The sequence below is a fragment of the Chelon labrosus genome, assembly GCF_963514085.1.
Source record: "Chelon labrosus genome assembly, chromosome: 19".
Taxonomy (NCBI): Eukaryota; Metazoa; Chordata; class Actinopteri; order Mugiliformes; family Mugilidae; genus Chelon; species Chelon labrosus.
This window is the reverse complement of record NC_140352.1, coordinates 995,313-1,009,369: the sequence shown is the minus strand read 5'-3', so window position 1 is coordinate 1,009,369 and position 14,057 is coordinate 995,313. Positions and strand designations below refer to the sequence as shown.

Here is a 14,057-nt window from a genome sequence, read left to right as displayed (position 1 = left end):
TGGACCAGAGAGACCTGGACCAGAAAGACCTGGACTAGTGGTCACCATGGAGACTACTTCCTGGACCAGAGAGACCTGGACCAGAAAGACCTGGACCAGTGGTCACCATGGAGACTACTTCATGGACCAGAGAGACCTGGACCAGAAAGACCTGGACCAGTGGTCACCGTGGAGAGTACTTCATGGACCAGAGAGACCTGGACCACTGGTCACCATGGAGACTACTTCCTGGACCAGAGAGACCTGGACCAGAAAGACCTGGACCAGTGGTCACCATGGAGACTACTTCAGGAGAAACAACATGAAGACTGAGATTAACTTTCTCTGTTTACTTTCAGACGACACAAAAGGTTTAAAATAAAAATTCAATAATATTTGTTTTTCCAATTTTCATTTCAAGTCTTAAAAGCAAACTTAAAGTTCAGTTTCCTGAGGAACTAGAGAACACTGCCTGTGATCGACCGCTTCCATAAAGACTGACGGGACAGAGAAGACGATGGAGGTCAGTCTGAGTCAGATTTATGTCTGACTGATTCTGACTGTCCTTTAAACTGTAAATGTCCCCACTGTGGGACAAATAAAGGATTATATGATCTTATCTTAACCAGGACTGTCAATAGATGAATCAGTTAATGCAGATCACACTGTGTTTAATCATCTGTCCTAAATCTACCTGGAAGAGATATTGTTTAAGTTTATATTCTTCTTATCAACATCTCAGCTGCTCAGAAAGCTTCCTGCTCAGATTCACATCCAGACTGCTTCTCAGAAAGAACAAAAGATTTTCTTTAAACAAGTTAAATATGTGAGGACAAACATTTTCTTCCTCTTGTTCCCTAAATACTTTTTAATGATCCTCAGCTCCAAACGCTCTGATTGTTTGCTCTGAGGAAAACAGAACGTTTCAGCTGAAGAGCTTCAGGAGAACTTAAAGTCATGGAATCACAAGCGTCAAAGAAAGAATCTGGATTCAGGTTAAAACGGAATAATAACAAACCAAAAACATCAGATTACTTCTCGACCTGTACAGCTAAACTGTTTGACAGAGGAGAGTCTGATAAAGTATCTCCAACCATCGGTGGCTTCAATCCCAGTTAATGAGATCAGGAGGCACAAATAAATAGTTCTTGGCTTGGTATGAACTCAGACACCTGACGGATGTTCTGCTGAAGAGACTGACTGTAATCTGTCCAACAGGAAGCTCATTATCATTCTCCAGAAGGGTGGAGCTACAGAACAGACGGCCAGCACAGGAAGTGAAGCCCCCGGACGATATAAACAAGAGCAGCAGCCAGAAACATCACGTCCACAACTTCACACTGACCGTCCAAACCTCAGTGATCTGGTCTCTAGAGTCCAGGTTAAACAGGTCCAGGTGTGAACACTGATCTGGTCTCTAGAGTCCAGGTTAAACAGGTCCAGGTGTGAATACTGATCTGGTCTCTAGAGTCCAGGTTAAACAGGTCCAGGTGTGAATACTGATCTGGTCTCTAGAGTCCAGGTTAAACAGGTCCAGGTGTGAACACTGATCTGGTCTCTAGAGTCCAGGTTAAACAGGTCCAGGTGCTGATCTGGTGTCAGTCCACATGTGGAGGTGGTCTGGGACACATGTGACCTCCTTCCTTTGGTAGTGTGAACACACAATGAGTCCTGGGTCACATTAAAGACCACCTACTCAACAGGGCTGATCTGAGGAAGAGGAGTTTAACTCCTTCATTCAACCACTAGTAGAAATGATCACATGAATCAGTGATGTCTGTTCATTAGTAATGAGAGCCTTTTAAAAGATTCTGGTCTTGGAGCTGAGAACCAAACTAAACTAGAAACTAATCTGAACTAGAATCAACTCAGGAAATAAATCAGATCTTAACATGTGAGAGTCTTTCCATCTTGTTCCAACATCTGGATCATGTCTCCAAGTCAACCAGCAGCTGTTGATGGTTCTGATCCAGCGGTAGGTAGAGATCCATTAGAGACAGCAGCTGCTACAATATTCTACTGACCACATGATGGCGCTGCTGATTTACAGACACACAAACACATTTTAATACCAGGTGTGAAGACAGGAACTTAAAGATGGACAGGTGTGACTGGATGTTAAGGTCTAAACTCAACCTGCAGCTTCATCAACATGAATTCTATCATTTAATCCTTTCAGCTTCTTCTTGGGTCAAACTAAAAGTCTCACTGAGCGGTTCTTATAAAAGTCAGTTGGCCCGTACGGGGATCGAACCCGGGACCTTGGCGTTATTAGCACCACGCTCTAACCAGCTGAGCTAACCGGCCGCATAGCAGCTCCGTGAAGGTCAGGACTCCTGACCACTCATGACCTTCAGGTGACTCCACCCACAGATGTTCCTGATAAAAACCTAAACTCTCCACCAGACATTTAGAGCTGGACACTTGGAGGAGACGTCTTCTACAAACATTGTACCTGTATTTTAAGAGTAACTGTCTCACCTGCTGAGTTCCAGTGGAGTCCTCCAGGACTGGCTGCGAGCCGCCGCCGTTTCCTGACGCTGACGCCGCTCCGGGAGGCGGAGTCTCCATCTGGAGTCCCTGAGCTTCGCCCTGAAGCATCAACGGGGGTGGAGGAGAGGATGGGGAGGAGGGGTGTGGACAGAAACGTCACCTCCTTCCCCAGGGCAGGTCTGAGGAAGGAGGACTCCTTCACAGACGACCTGCAGAGATTAAAGAAGAGAAAATTTATCGTTAAACGTTTCAACACCAACACTGTGTCACGTCACATTATGAGGAGCTAGAAGCAAGTTAGAAGAATTTAAAATACGAAGGATAGAAAACGAGATTATTATGTTGTTTTTAGCTTCTGATCCGATACCCATCTTTAAATACTGAGTCCTGATCTGCTCCTAAATGTCCTAGAGGTGGTCTCCTGTGTCTTCCTAAAGTCTGTCCTTGTCTTCCTTGTCTTCTCCTAGAGGTGGTCTCCTGTGTCTTCCTAAAGTCTGTCCTTGTCTTCCTTGTCTTCTCCTAGAGTTGGTCTCCTGTAGCTTCCTAAAGTCTGTCCTTGTCTTCCTTGTCTTCTCCTAGAGTTGGTCTCCTGTAGCTTCCTAAAGTCTGTCCTTGTCTTCCTTGTCTTCTCCTAGAGTTGGTCTCCTGTAGCTTCCTAAAGTCTGTCCTTGTCTTCTTTGTCTTCTCCTAGAGTTGGTCTCCTGTAGCTTCCTAAAGTCTGTCCTTGTCTTCCTTGTCTTCTCCTAGAGTTGGTCTCCTGTAGCTTCCTAAAGTCTGTCCTTGTCTTCCTTGTCTTCTCCTAGAGTTGGTCTCCTGTAGCTTCCTAAAGTCTGTCCTTGTCTTCCTTGTCTTCTCCTAGAGTTGGTCTCCTGTAGCTTCCTAAAGTCTGTCCTTGTCTTCCTTGTCTTCTCCTAGAGTTGGTCTCCTGTAGCTTCCTAAAGTCTGTCCTTGTCTTCTTTGTCTTCTCCTAGAGTTGGTCTCCTGTAGCTTCCTAAAGTCTGTCCTTGTCTTCCTTGTCTTCTCCTAGAGTTGGTCTCCTGTAGCTTCCTAAAGTCTGTCCTTGTCTTCCTTGTCTTCTCCTAGAGTTGGTCTCCTGTAGCTTCCTAAAGTCTGTCCTTGTCTTCCTTGTCTTCTCCTAGAGTTGGTCTCCTGTAGCTTCCTAAAGTCTGTCCTTGTCTTCCTTGTCTTCTCCTAGAGTTGGTCTCCTGTGTCTTCCTAAAGTCTGTCCTTGTCTTCCTTGTCTTCTCCTAGAGTTGGTCTCCTGTAGCTTCCTAAAGTCTGTCCTTGTCTTCCTTGTCTTCTCCTAGAGTTGGTCTCCTGTAGCTTCCTAAAGTCTGTCCTTGTCTTCCTTGTCTTCTCCTAGAGTTGGTCTCCTGTAGCTTCCTAAAGTTTGTCCTTGTCTTCCTTGTCTTCTCCTAGAGTTGGTCTCCTGTAGCTTCCTAAAGTCTGTCCTTGTCTTCCTTGTCTTCTCCTAGAGTGGACTGGATTCAGTCCAATAAATCTTTCAGTCAAAGTTAATGTAGTGTGGAGAGGGTAGCTGGTACCTTGTGTTCTCTACTCCAGAAATGTTCTGGTCATCCAACGCTGCCATAAACTCCCTAACCCTCTCTGGAAGATTTACAACTACAATCATTTGAGTTTCTACAAACAGAAACCTGCAGAACAGTGAGTTCAGAGAACACCTGCTGAGGAACGACACGAGCCTTAAAAACTGAACAAGAATCCTGATTAATTCAACAGTAAACCCGACACTGAGAGTCCAGCATGGCTGCCACTGTACGTGTCCTGATACCTGGCCTCTGACACCACGTAGCTGCGACTCCGCCATGTTCCTCTGACCTGACGGCTTCCCTTCTTCCTCCGAAACACAAAATCCAGGAGCTGAGCCCAACTCAGCATCTCTGAGCGAACATCAGCACCAGAACTGATGTCTGACCACCGCTGAGGAGTTTTCTACTGACGGAGAAAACTCGACATGATCCAAGACGGAAACATAATCACACATGACTGAACTGGAGGTCCACCGCTCAAGTGTTCAATGCCCGACGGGGGTGTTAGCTTACCTCACTGTGTGTTGGTGTGTGTTATCACAGTTTATCCAGAGGAGGCCTTTGTGTCAAATGAAAGGAGAGCTAGAAGCAGATATGACTCTGGAGGGCTCAGATTAACGCAGCATAAAGAGCTAATCTCCTCCTCTCCTGGGGCCAGACTGAAACCGGGATGATTACCGGAACATTTACCGGCAGAGTCACAAATAAAAACAGAACGATGATGAGATGAAATGAGATGATGTGGTTCTGTTGAGAGTCAGAACAGCCAGAGAGTCGGCTGCGTGGAGGTATATCACACCTGCTACGTCAACAAGTTCAACAGCTACTTGTGATATTTGAAAAGAAAATGTGGCGAGGGGCTGTGGCGAGGGGCTGTGGCAGCGCTGCCAGACCCAACACAACCAACTTTATCAAGCATCTTCAAAAACGTCAGACTAAAGAACGCTACGAGTTCCTAGAGCTGAACAAAACCACAGAGGAAGACGACACGGGGCAGCGGTTAACTGGAATAACAAATAAACTTAAACTTTAAGTTACGTTAAAAGTCTTCATTCTCTGAGTTTGTTCTCTTGTAAGTTTCTGTTGAACATGTTTAGGGCAAACAACACTAGTTAGAAATCACCACACAGATCAGATCCTCCGCGTTCTCTAAAGAACCCTCCAGCTCTACAACATACTTCCTTATAATAGCAGCACATTTTCCATCTGTAAACAGTGTTTCCCCACGGACTTCCAGCAGGGTCTTGGCTTATCCTCCCCCACGTAACGGCCATCACCATGGAGCCAGACGAATTCTTTATGAGCTACAACAAACTGAGCAACAATCAAAACGAGGGGGAGGAGGCTGCTGCAGCCGGACTGTGGCCTTCATTAACATCCTGAGTGATCTGATCACAAGCGTCCAGGTGTGAACACTGATCTGGTCTCAGTCCACATGTGGAGGTGGTCTGGGACACATTCCTTTGGTAGTGTGAACACACAATGAGTCCTTAAAGTTGGACAGTTAGGATTAGATTAATGGAGACGGTCAAGACCCAAGACGTCCTTACAGAGACGTGTGGGAGCTACTCACTACTGAGAATTTACCAACCTGAGGGAAGACTGTGACCCAAAGTTTAGATAATCTGGATCACTCATGAACTAAACCCTCCTTCATGACTGTTGTAATGTCAAGTTTATGTTGAAATAGCATCAGAAAGGTGATAATTGAACTGGATTATCATTTTGGAGGATCTCAATCAATCAATTAGTGTCGGCACAAGCTGAGTCTGAAGCTCTGGAGATCAACGCCTGGGCCTGGTGTTACCTGAGCTCGGCATCTCCTGGCTCGCTGCAGGTGGAGCGCCGGGAGTTGGAGGTCGGCGAGGAAGAGTTCAAGGAGTGGTTGGAGGCATGTGTGGAGGACGAGTTGGAGGAACAGGAGGAGGTGAAGTCCAGAGACCTGGGACGCAGCAGCAGTGACGACGGCATGCACAGCCATGTTTCTAGGTCGGAGAACTTGGAGTAGCTCAGCATCTCCAGAACACTGCAGCAGAGACAACACAATAAAAACAGGTCTGATATGCACCAACGCCATGTGTCTGATTCTTTCTAGGAGTCAAGATGCCTCACAGATTTATCAAGCTACATATCAGTATAAAATAAAAAGGTAATCCAGGCTGTCCTAACCTCTCATCTCCCACTCCTGGGATGTCATCTTTCTCATCAGCGGGTTGGAAGATGCAGGAGGTCCTGGAGTCTCGCGGTGACAGCAAAACACAGGAGTTATCAGAATCCACAGACATCTTGAGCCATATCTGTGGAGACGCCATGAAACAGGGACGGCGACAAGAATGTTTTTGTTTATGTCAGTTTATCTACAAAAACGCTCTCGATTAATCTATTAGTCTGTAAAATATCAACACAATGGTGTAGAAGCGTATAATCAGTTTCCAGAGAACAAAAGAAGTTGCTGGGTATGTGTCATTAAAGGTCTAAAACCCTGACAAACTTAATCTACTGTCAGTTAGTTAGTTGGTAGAAAGTAAGACTAGTTAGTTTGATAACGTCTGCTACCATTAACTTGTTTAGTTGATTTACTCGTCAACTTGACAGGTTGTAAATTGTAAACTTTATATATATCTGGTTCAATCAGCTCGTAGGTTAGTTGGCAGCTAACTAGTGACAAAACCGGTTGGTTAATGGTTACCCAGCTGGCAATGCTAGTTTGTGAATGACATAGCCTACTGACATACTTTGTAGGCTAGCTGGTAGCTATCTCCTAGCATTAACTTATCAGTTAGCCTGCTGCACCATCCGGCACCATTAGCTTGTCAGTTAGTTGGTAGCAGACTAGCAACAGAGCTTTTTATTTATAAGTTATCCAGCTGGTCATCCTTAGCTAGGTAGCTTCTTAGCTAATTGGCTTAGCTCTTGACTAACAACAGAGCTTGTTAAATTAATTAGCTGGCCGGTTAGCTGGTAATGCTAGTTTGTAAATGTCATACTGTTGACACTGTAAGCTAGCTGGTATCCCCTAGCATTAGCTTATTAATTAGCTTACTGGTTAATTGTTAGGTGGGTGGTAATAGCTAATAATTAGCTTCTGAGTTAGCCTGATGTTAACTTGGGATAAGCTGAGAGCCACTGGTATCAAAACTTGTTACGTTAGCCAGCTGGCAATGCTAGTTTTTAAATAGCATACTGTTGACATACTGTGTAGGCTAGCTGATAGCTATCTCCTAGCATTACCATTAGCCTGTCAGTTAAGTAGTGGCTGATTAAGTGACTGAGATTTTTGTCTGGCCATCCTTAGCTGATTAGTTAATTGCTAGGTAGCTAGTAAAATTAGCTTGTTAGTTAGCCTGCTGATTAATGTCAGCTACATCTTAATTTTTAAGTTTATACCTTACTCTAAATGCTACCATTAGCCTGTAAGTTGGTTCGTAGCTGACCAGGGCTTTCTTTGGTAAAATTAGCTTCTTAGTTAGCTTGATATAAAGTTAAACAAATTAGTACGTTTACACCTAGGGGTACCTTTAGCTTGTCAGTTAGTTTGTAGCTGACAAGCAACAGAGGTTTTTATTTAGAAATTGTCCAGGTAATCATCCTTAGCTTAGATAGCTGGTAAAATTAGCATTTTAGCAAATTAGCTTAGCTCTTGGCTAACAACAGAGCGTGTTAAGTTAATTAGCTTGCCGGCTAGCTGGTAGTGCTATTTTATTAATTTTCATACTGTTGACTCACTTTGTAAGCTAGCTGTTAGCTATCTGCTAGCATTAGCTTCTCAGTTATTAATCTAGCTTGTAGCATTCGATTCATGGCTAGCTATCCCGGAAAGAGTGCCGTTACCATGGTAACCAGTGGGTCAAAGACACGTCTCTAACTTTAACTGCAGTTGTTTGATGAATAAAAAGAAACAGAGATTAATTTATTGTTTCTTGTTCCTCATCGGGAGGTTTTAAGAACAGAAGAGTCAAACATGTAAAGACATCTTTAGCTAGCGGAGGACACGGAGCTAACGAGCGGCCGCGCGGAGGTGTCAGGAGCCGGTGACCAGAGGACACATGTCTCCGTCCTCTCAGCTGTCCCTCACCTCCAGCTGAGCTCACACCAAACAACCACTGCAGCAAAACTTTACCGTCAGTCAGAACTTCTTCTTCTGCACAAAACAATGTCGCTTCCTCCTCCTCCTCTTCCTCTTCTTCCTCTTCTTCTTCTTCTTCTTCTCTTCCCAGAACAGAAACATCTGCTCAGGCTGGGCTCCCGCCTGGAAACGTGTCTTTGTCCTGCCCCGTGTAAAACATCCCAAAATACAGGCGGCCAGGCCGGAGAGGATCACATTTCACTGCGGTCCACTCACCGCACTGACGCCCGGGTAGGCCCACATCTGGAGGCGGCCGAGCCCCAACACTGCCTCCCTCCCTCCCACTCCACGGCCACGGGACAATTAGAAGGGAGGAGAGAGGAGGAGAGGAGGAGAGAGGGAGGAGGAGAGAGGGAGGAGGACTGCTCTAATCATTGCTTATCTGTTTATGTTTCCACTGAAGGAGGGAGGGGGGAAGACGACAAGAAGAGACGAGAAAAAAGAAGACTGGAAAAAGAAAGAAAGGAAAAATAAAAAGATGACTGAAGGAAGAAAACTGGTACAAGAAAGAAAGAAAGAAATCTGAATAGAGGACAGAACAAAGTAGTAGAAGAAGGGAAGAGGATGAAACAAAAGCAAAAGTCGAAGTTAAAGAAAGAAAAAAAGAGGAAGAAGGCGATGGAACAGAGAATGCTGAATGAAAGAAGGAAGGAAGAAGAAAAGGATTAAGAAAGCACTAAGGAAAGAAAGAAAGAAAAAGGATAGAAGGATGAAAGAAAGAAAAGATAGGAATGAGCGAGAGAATAAGAAGGAAAGAGGAAGGACAGAACAGAGGAGGGAAAGAAGAAGAACAAACTAAATGGATGGAATATGAAGGATGGAAAGAATAAAAGAGGAGGGAGAGAAGGAAGGAACGGAGATGAAAACAAGGAAAGGAAGCTGGATGAAGGGTTGGTGTGATGTTATAGTGCAAACAGGAAGGAGGTAGTTTATGAGCTGATTATCTACAGATAAACTACAGAGAGAAACTCAGGAAGAAACACAGCAACGCGTAATATAATATAATATAATATAATATAATATAATATAATATAATATATCAACAGTAGCTCTTCCTCCTACTTGGACCAGAAGAACTGAAATTCTTGCTCAGCCTCAAGTTAAAATTCACAAAAACATACTTAGTTGAACATGAAGCTGGATTCTGCATCGCGTTAGAAAACATGTTGGTAGATGTTCAGAAGGAGAACCAAGAGAACCAAGAGAACCAACACCTTGAGTCAAAGTCTTCACAGGAAACTTTAAACAACAACAATAAAGGAAGTTTTCAGAAACAAACGAACAGCTCTGTCATCTTCCATCGGCTCAGTCTCTTAGCGACAGACTCCTCATGACCGGACACATCTGAACATAAACAACTTTACTAAAATAGTTGATTCTGTCACCGGCTATAAAAGGAAACAGTCATGGACGCGTCTGAGTTGGAGCGCTACTACGATAAGTTCATTGAGAACGACGTGAGTACAGACCTGTCCAGTTTGGTCTCAACACAACAACAATGATAACACAACTCTCTCTCTGACATCAAACATTAACTTATTCTGAATCATGACGTTTGGCATTGCCTCTCTACACATGCAAGTGAGAAAATATCAACAGGCACCTCTTGGATTCCTGCTAACGACAGGAAACAGTGCGTTTACTAGTGACTACAGACTGTATCTTCACTCTGGTTGCAGGACTCATCAAGGACGAAGGAGGAGGACAGTGAAGGCGCTGCTGACCGGTCGTTCCTCCAGTTACTGCCTGATGAGCTTCTAACGTTGGACGGGTCAAAGCAAGAGAATGAAACAGGTACAACAACAAAAAGGTCTGAATGCATCAGTAGTAATTAGTCACATACAACAAGCACGCCTCAGGCTCCTTAACTGCAGCAGAAGAAGGTGCATCTGTCTTGAGGACGATGTTTTTGGTTTATTTCAGATGAAGATGACACCAGAACTGTCGCCAGTAGCAGCCTTGACTACAGCTCCCAGAATCCCACAGCACCAGCAGCTGAGCTCACAAACAACAGGTCGCCATCGCTGCCAGAGTTAGACGATGGCGCTGATTCTCCTACACCTGATGAGCAGGAGCTGCAACAAGTCGTCCCAGAGATACAGTAAGTTTACAGCTGGGAAGCCTGACAGGAACGTTGGTCTGGAGGTTCTCTGTTGGGAACTGATTTTGTTCCTGCAAAGATCCGCTGGCCAGATGCATTGAGGGGTTCTGTTTGTTCCCTTGGTCTGAGTTGTTATTCTACAGGTTCTTCAGGTCGTCCTAGTGTTCTCATAGTGAAGTCATGGAGGAGCTTCTAGGTGTTCTTTGCACACTTTAGCATTCCCTAATGAGTCCTAATGTTCCGCTGAGAAGATCTTAATTAATCTGAAGCTAGTGGAACCCAGAACGTCCTTAAGGAACGGTGATTTAGAGGTCACTGAGAAGAATCCAAGGAGGGTCAATATGTTCCTCCAAAAACTGCTGTAGGTAGGTTTTAGAATTCATCAGTCTCTGGTGGTTTCTTCTGCAATCAGATCTTCTGGAGTCTCTCCACTTGGAACTGATTCTGCTCCAGTAAACATCTGCCCGGGCCAATCAGATCATCTGGGCGGGGCTTAATGTGGTGATGGACAGAACAACAAAATGTCCACCGGCAGAGGAGTGAGATGTTCAGATTCAGCTACTGCATCTGTTGGAAAAGGAACCAACTTTAAAGGACGAGCAATTAACAGCGTCAAGAAGCATATGTGACACCATTGGTCCCTCTGATTGGCTGGAGGACTGTTCAGTTGATGCAGAGGTATTTTCTCTCTGTATTAGTTGAAACATGCATCATAATCACATCCAGATGGAGCGTTACCTGCTACACCATGCTACCGTTTACCTGGTGTTCTGCAGGTTTAGGTCAGGTCACACAGTAGCGTCCTCAGCAGATAGCATCAACTAACAGACATCCTTCCAACACTGTCCTGTAGCTTTAACATTCTCACGTTTGCTGTGTTTTTGTGCAGGAACGTCATCTCCACCATGAAGCTGGGCTGCTCTCTGGACCTCAACTTAATTGCTTGCAAGTCTTGGAACGTCGAGTACAACCCAAAGGTACACAGAGACTGGATGGTAGGACCCAGAGGACATGTGGAGTGTGTTTGCTTGGACATAAATATCCCAGTTATGAGGCTTATCCTGGGTTTGATCAAAGCAGGAAGCTTTCAGTTTCCTGTTGTGTTTCAGATTTTCAAGGCGCTCATCATGAGAATTCGTGAGCCGAGAGCCACAGCCTCGATCTACAAAAGCGGATATTTGGTGTGCTCAGGAACCAAGAGGTCTGTCTGGACTCACCTCCAGTAACTGAAATGTAGAAAGATGGTGCAGTGAACAACCTCCTCCTCTCTCGGTTTTTGATCAGCGCGGAGCAGTCGCTGCTCGCCGCCAGGAAGTTCGCCCGCATCGTGCAGAAGCTCGGCTTCCCCATCAGATCCCTGAACTTTAAGATCCAGAACATGATGGCCACTTGCAGCACCTTCCCAGTCTGTCTTAATCAACTGGCCGTGACCCACCATCAGTACTGCAGGTCAGGAGACACTGGCTGAGGGTTTCATGAGCCACAGTCATCCCTCACAGCTATTACACACATCTAGACACAGATAGTTAGCCTAGCTTAGCACGAACATTGGTGATGAGAGGCCTAGTTCTATGGAAAGAGAAACAGCAGTGATTTTGTAAATCACGCAGAACCCAAAGCAGATCAACACAGACGTCTGTACACATTCATGTTCTCTCTCCACAGTTATGAACCAGAGCTGTTTCCTGCTCTCTTCTACAAGGTCTGTCCAGGCATCAATGTGACCATCTTCTCGTCTGGGAAGATAAACATGTGCGGTAACTAAGCTGAGCTTCCATCATTAATAATATAAGATAATAACACCCTGGATTCATCAGGCCATCAGCAATCACATCTACAATGACTCACAGTGTTCTTGTAGGGATTTTGAAGTCGTATAAGGGGTTCTAGGTGTTCTTTACATAGTTGTCGCATTTCTTTATGGGTTCCCGTGTTCCTTTGAGAGGACTGAGTGGTCATTGAGGAGGTTCTAGAGGCAATTTATCTGAATCTAGTGGAACCATCTGTTAGTTTCCTTGGTCTGTATTTGTTAGTAAGGAGGTTCTGTAGGTTCTCCTGTAATCCCAGTGTTGTCATCTGGAAGTCATGGAGGAGGTTCTAGATGTTCTTTACATGTGTAGCGGTTCTGTATGAGTGCTAGTGTTCTAGTGTTTCTTTGAGAGGACCTAGTGGTCACTGAAGAGGTTCTAGAGACGATTTACTAGAATCTAGGGGAACCATGAAATGTCTAGGGTTCCAATAGGTGAATCCCTTTAAAGGTAATTGAGGAGATTCTAAGGAAGGCCAAGACGTTCCTTAGCTAGTAGGTAGGTTAATACTGTAGTTCTTATAGTTGACATGAAGACGATTTATCAGATTCTTGTGGTTACCTGGTTCTAAAGGGTTCCTGCAGTTAGATTTTGTGGTAACTCAATGTTCCTTTACATAAATCTAATGCAGCATTAAGATTCAACTTGTCAGTGACAGTAATAGGTTCTAGATTGTCTTTGGATCATTAAAGGGTTTGTTATGTGAATCCTGGAGTTCCATTAGTTTCTTTGGTCTGTGTTGTTACTGAGGAGGTTCTAGAGGTACCACATGGTACACTTTCTCCTGTGCTCTTTCTTTATTTTATCACCTGGTTTCATGTTCCTGATTTCTTACAACAAATACGTTTTGAATAAAGCTCTAACTGTAAAGTCTGTGTTAAAATCCAGGAGCTAAAACGTTGGACGAGGTCTATGAAGCGTTTGACGTCATCTATCCGATCCTGAGCAACGTTAGGAGGCAGTGAAGACTCACACCGGACTGAACTGTTAAAAATAAAACATTTAGTTTGCATACGGAGCCTCTTTCTAATTTGTACAGAATGTTGATGAGGAGAAGTCCTGGTTGTGATCAGTAAAGGTTTAAATATGAGCTGTAGTTCTTCACTGCACCACCAGATGTCAGGATGACTGCATGTTGGTTTCATCAGCACCAACAAACAGAAGCTGCACATTCCTGACACATTTATAATGAATCTTATTATGACAAGATTCATTATAAATGACCAGTGAAGTTGGGGTCCCATCATAGCTGCTGGATTTATCCAGTTAGTAATGTTTGATCCATGACCCCCAAACTAAGTCTGACCAGGTTTTAACCTTCAGTAGTTGCTTCCTGGGCCCCATTAGTGTTCAACAACTTAATAAAAACAAGAACATATAGAAACATCTGGTCAGTGAGGAGCTGAGGATGCTCAGACGCTCTTCTTCTGTAGGATTATTTATGTAGTTTTATTTACAGCTACAAAACAGAATGTCTTTAACTAGAGAACAGAGTCTTCTTCAGGTCATCTGAAACTGAATCACATTAAATTCATTATTTAATGTTTTTATTGTGTTATGTTATGTTTTACCAAAGAACAAGTCTGCACAGTAGTCTGGATTCATCTTTCAAAGGAGGCTATGATGCTAGGAAGAGCTACTATTAGCTGGGAGGCTAGGTGGCGCTACTATTAGCCGGGAGGGCTAGGTGGAGCTACTATTAGCTGGGGGGCTAGGTATAGCTACTATTAGCTGTAAGGCTAGGTGGCGCTACTATTAGCTGGGGGGCTAGGAATAGCTACTATTAGCTGTAAGGCTAGGAAGAGCTACTATTAGCTGGGAGGCTAGGTGGCGCTACTATTAGCCGGGAGGGCTAGGTGGAGCTACTATTAGCTGGGGGGCTAGGTGGAGCTACTATTAGCTGGGAGGCTAGGTGGAGCTACTATTAGCTTGGGGGCTAGGTGGTTCTACTATTAGCTGGGGGGCTAGGTGGAGCTACTATAAGCTGGGGGGCTAGGTGG

At 44.5% G+C, this 14,057-nt stretch overlaps 3 protein-coding genes across 3 annotated transcripts in view; 2 read left to right on the top strand and 1 right to left on the bottom strand.

The window, feature by feature from the left end:
• Positions 1-6,769, bottom strand: part of ankfn1a (ankyrin repeat and fibronectin type III domain containing 1a) — a 74,569-nt gene extending 67,800 nt beyond the window's left edge. Inside the window, exons 1-3 of the mRNA XM_084567521.1 lie at positions 6,192-6,769; positions 5,830-6,048; positions 2,461-2,681 (exon numbers count right to left, since the gene is read on the bottom strand). Coding sequence (XP_084423647.1) covers positions 2,461-2,681; positions 5,830-6,048; positions 6,192-6,334 — 583 coding nt within the window. The 5' untranslated portion in view covers positions 6,335-6,769. The remainder of the gene's footprint in view (positions 1-2,460; positions 2,682-5,829; positions 6,049-6,191) is intronic.
• The window catches only part of LOC311504239 (microfibril-associated glycoprotein 4-like), a gene marked incomplete at its 5' end in the record, with an annotated part of 417,732 nt that overhangs the window by 300,816 nt on the left and 102,859 nt on the right, over positions 1-14,057 (top strand). The gene's annotated exons all lie outside the window — the stretch shown is intronic.
• Positions 8,561-13,796, top strand: LOC311504960 (uncharacterized protein). The gene is made up of 8 exons (XM_084568325.1): positions 8,561-9,605; positions 9,828-9,942; positions 10,072-10,249; positions 11,139-11,226; positions 11,359-11,450; positions 11,534-11,698; positions 11,915-12,006; positions 12,946-13,796. Exons 1-8 carry the CDS (start codon positions 9,555-9,557, stop codon positions 13,020-13,022), a joined length of 858 nt encoding a protein of 285 aa, XP_084424451.1. The 5' UTR covers positions 8,561-9,554; the 3' UTR covers positions 13,023-13,796.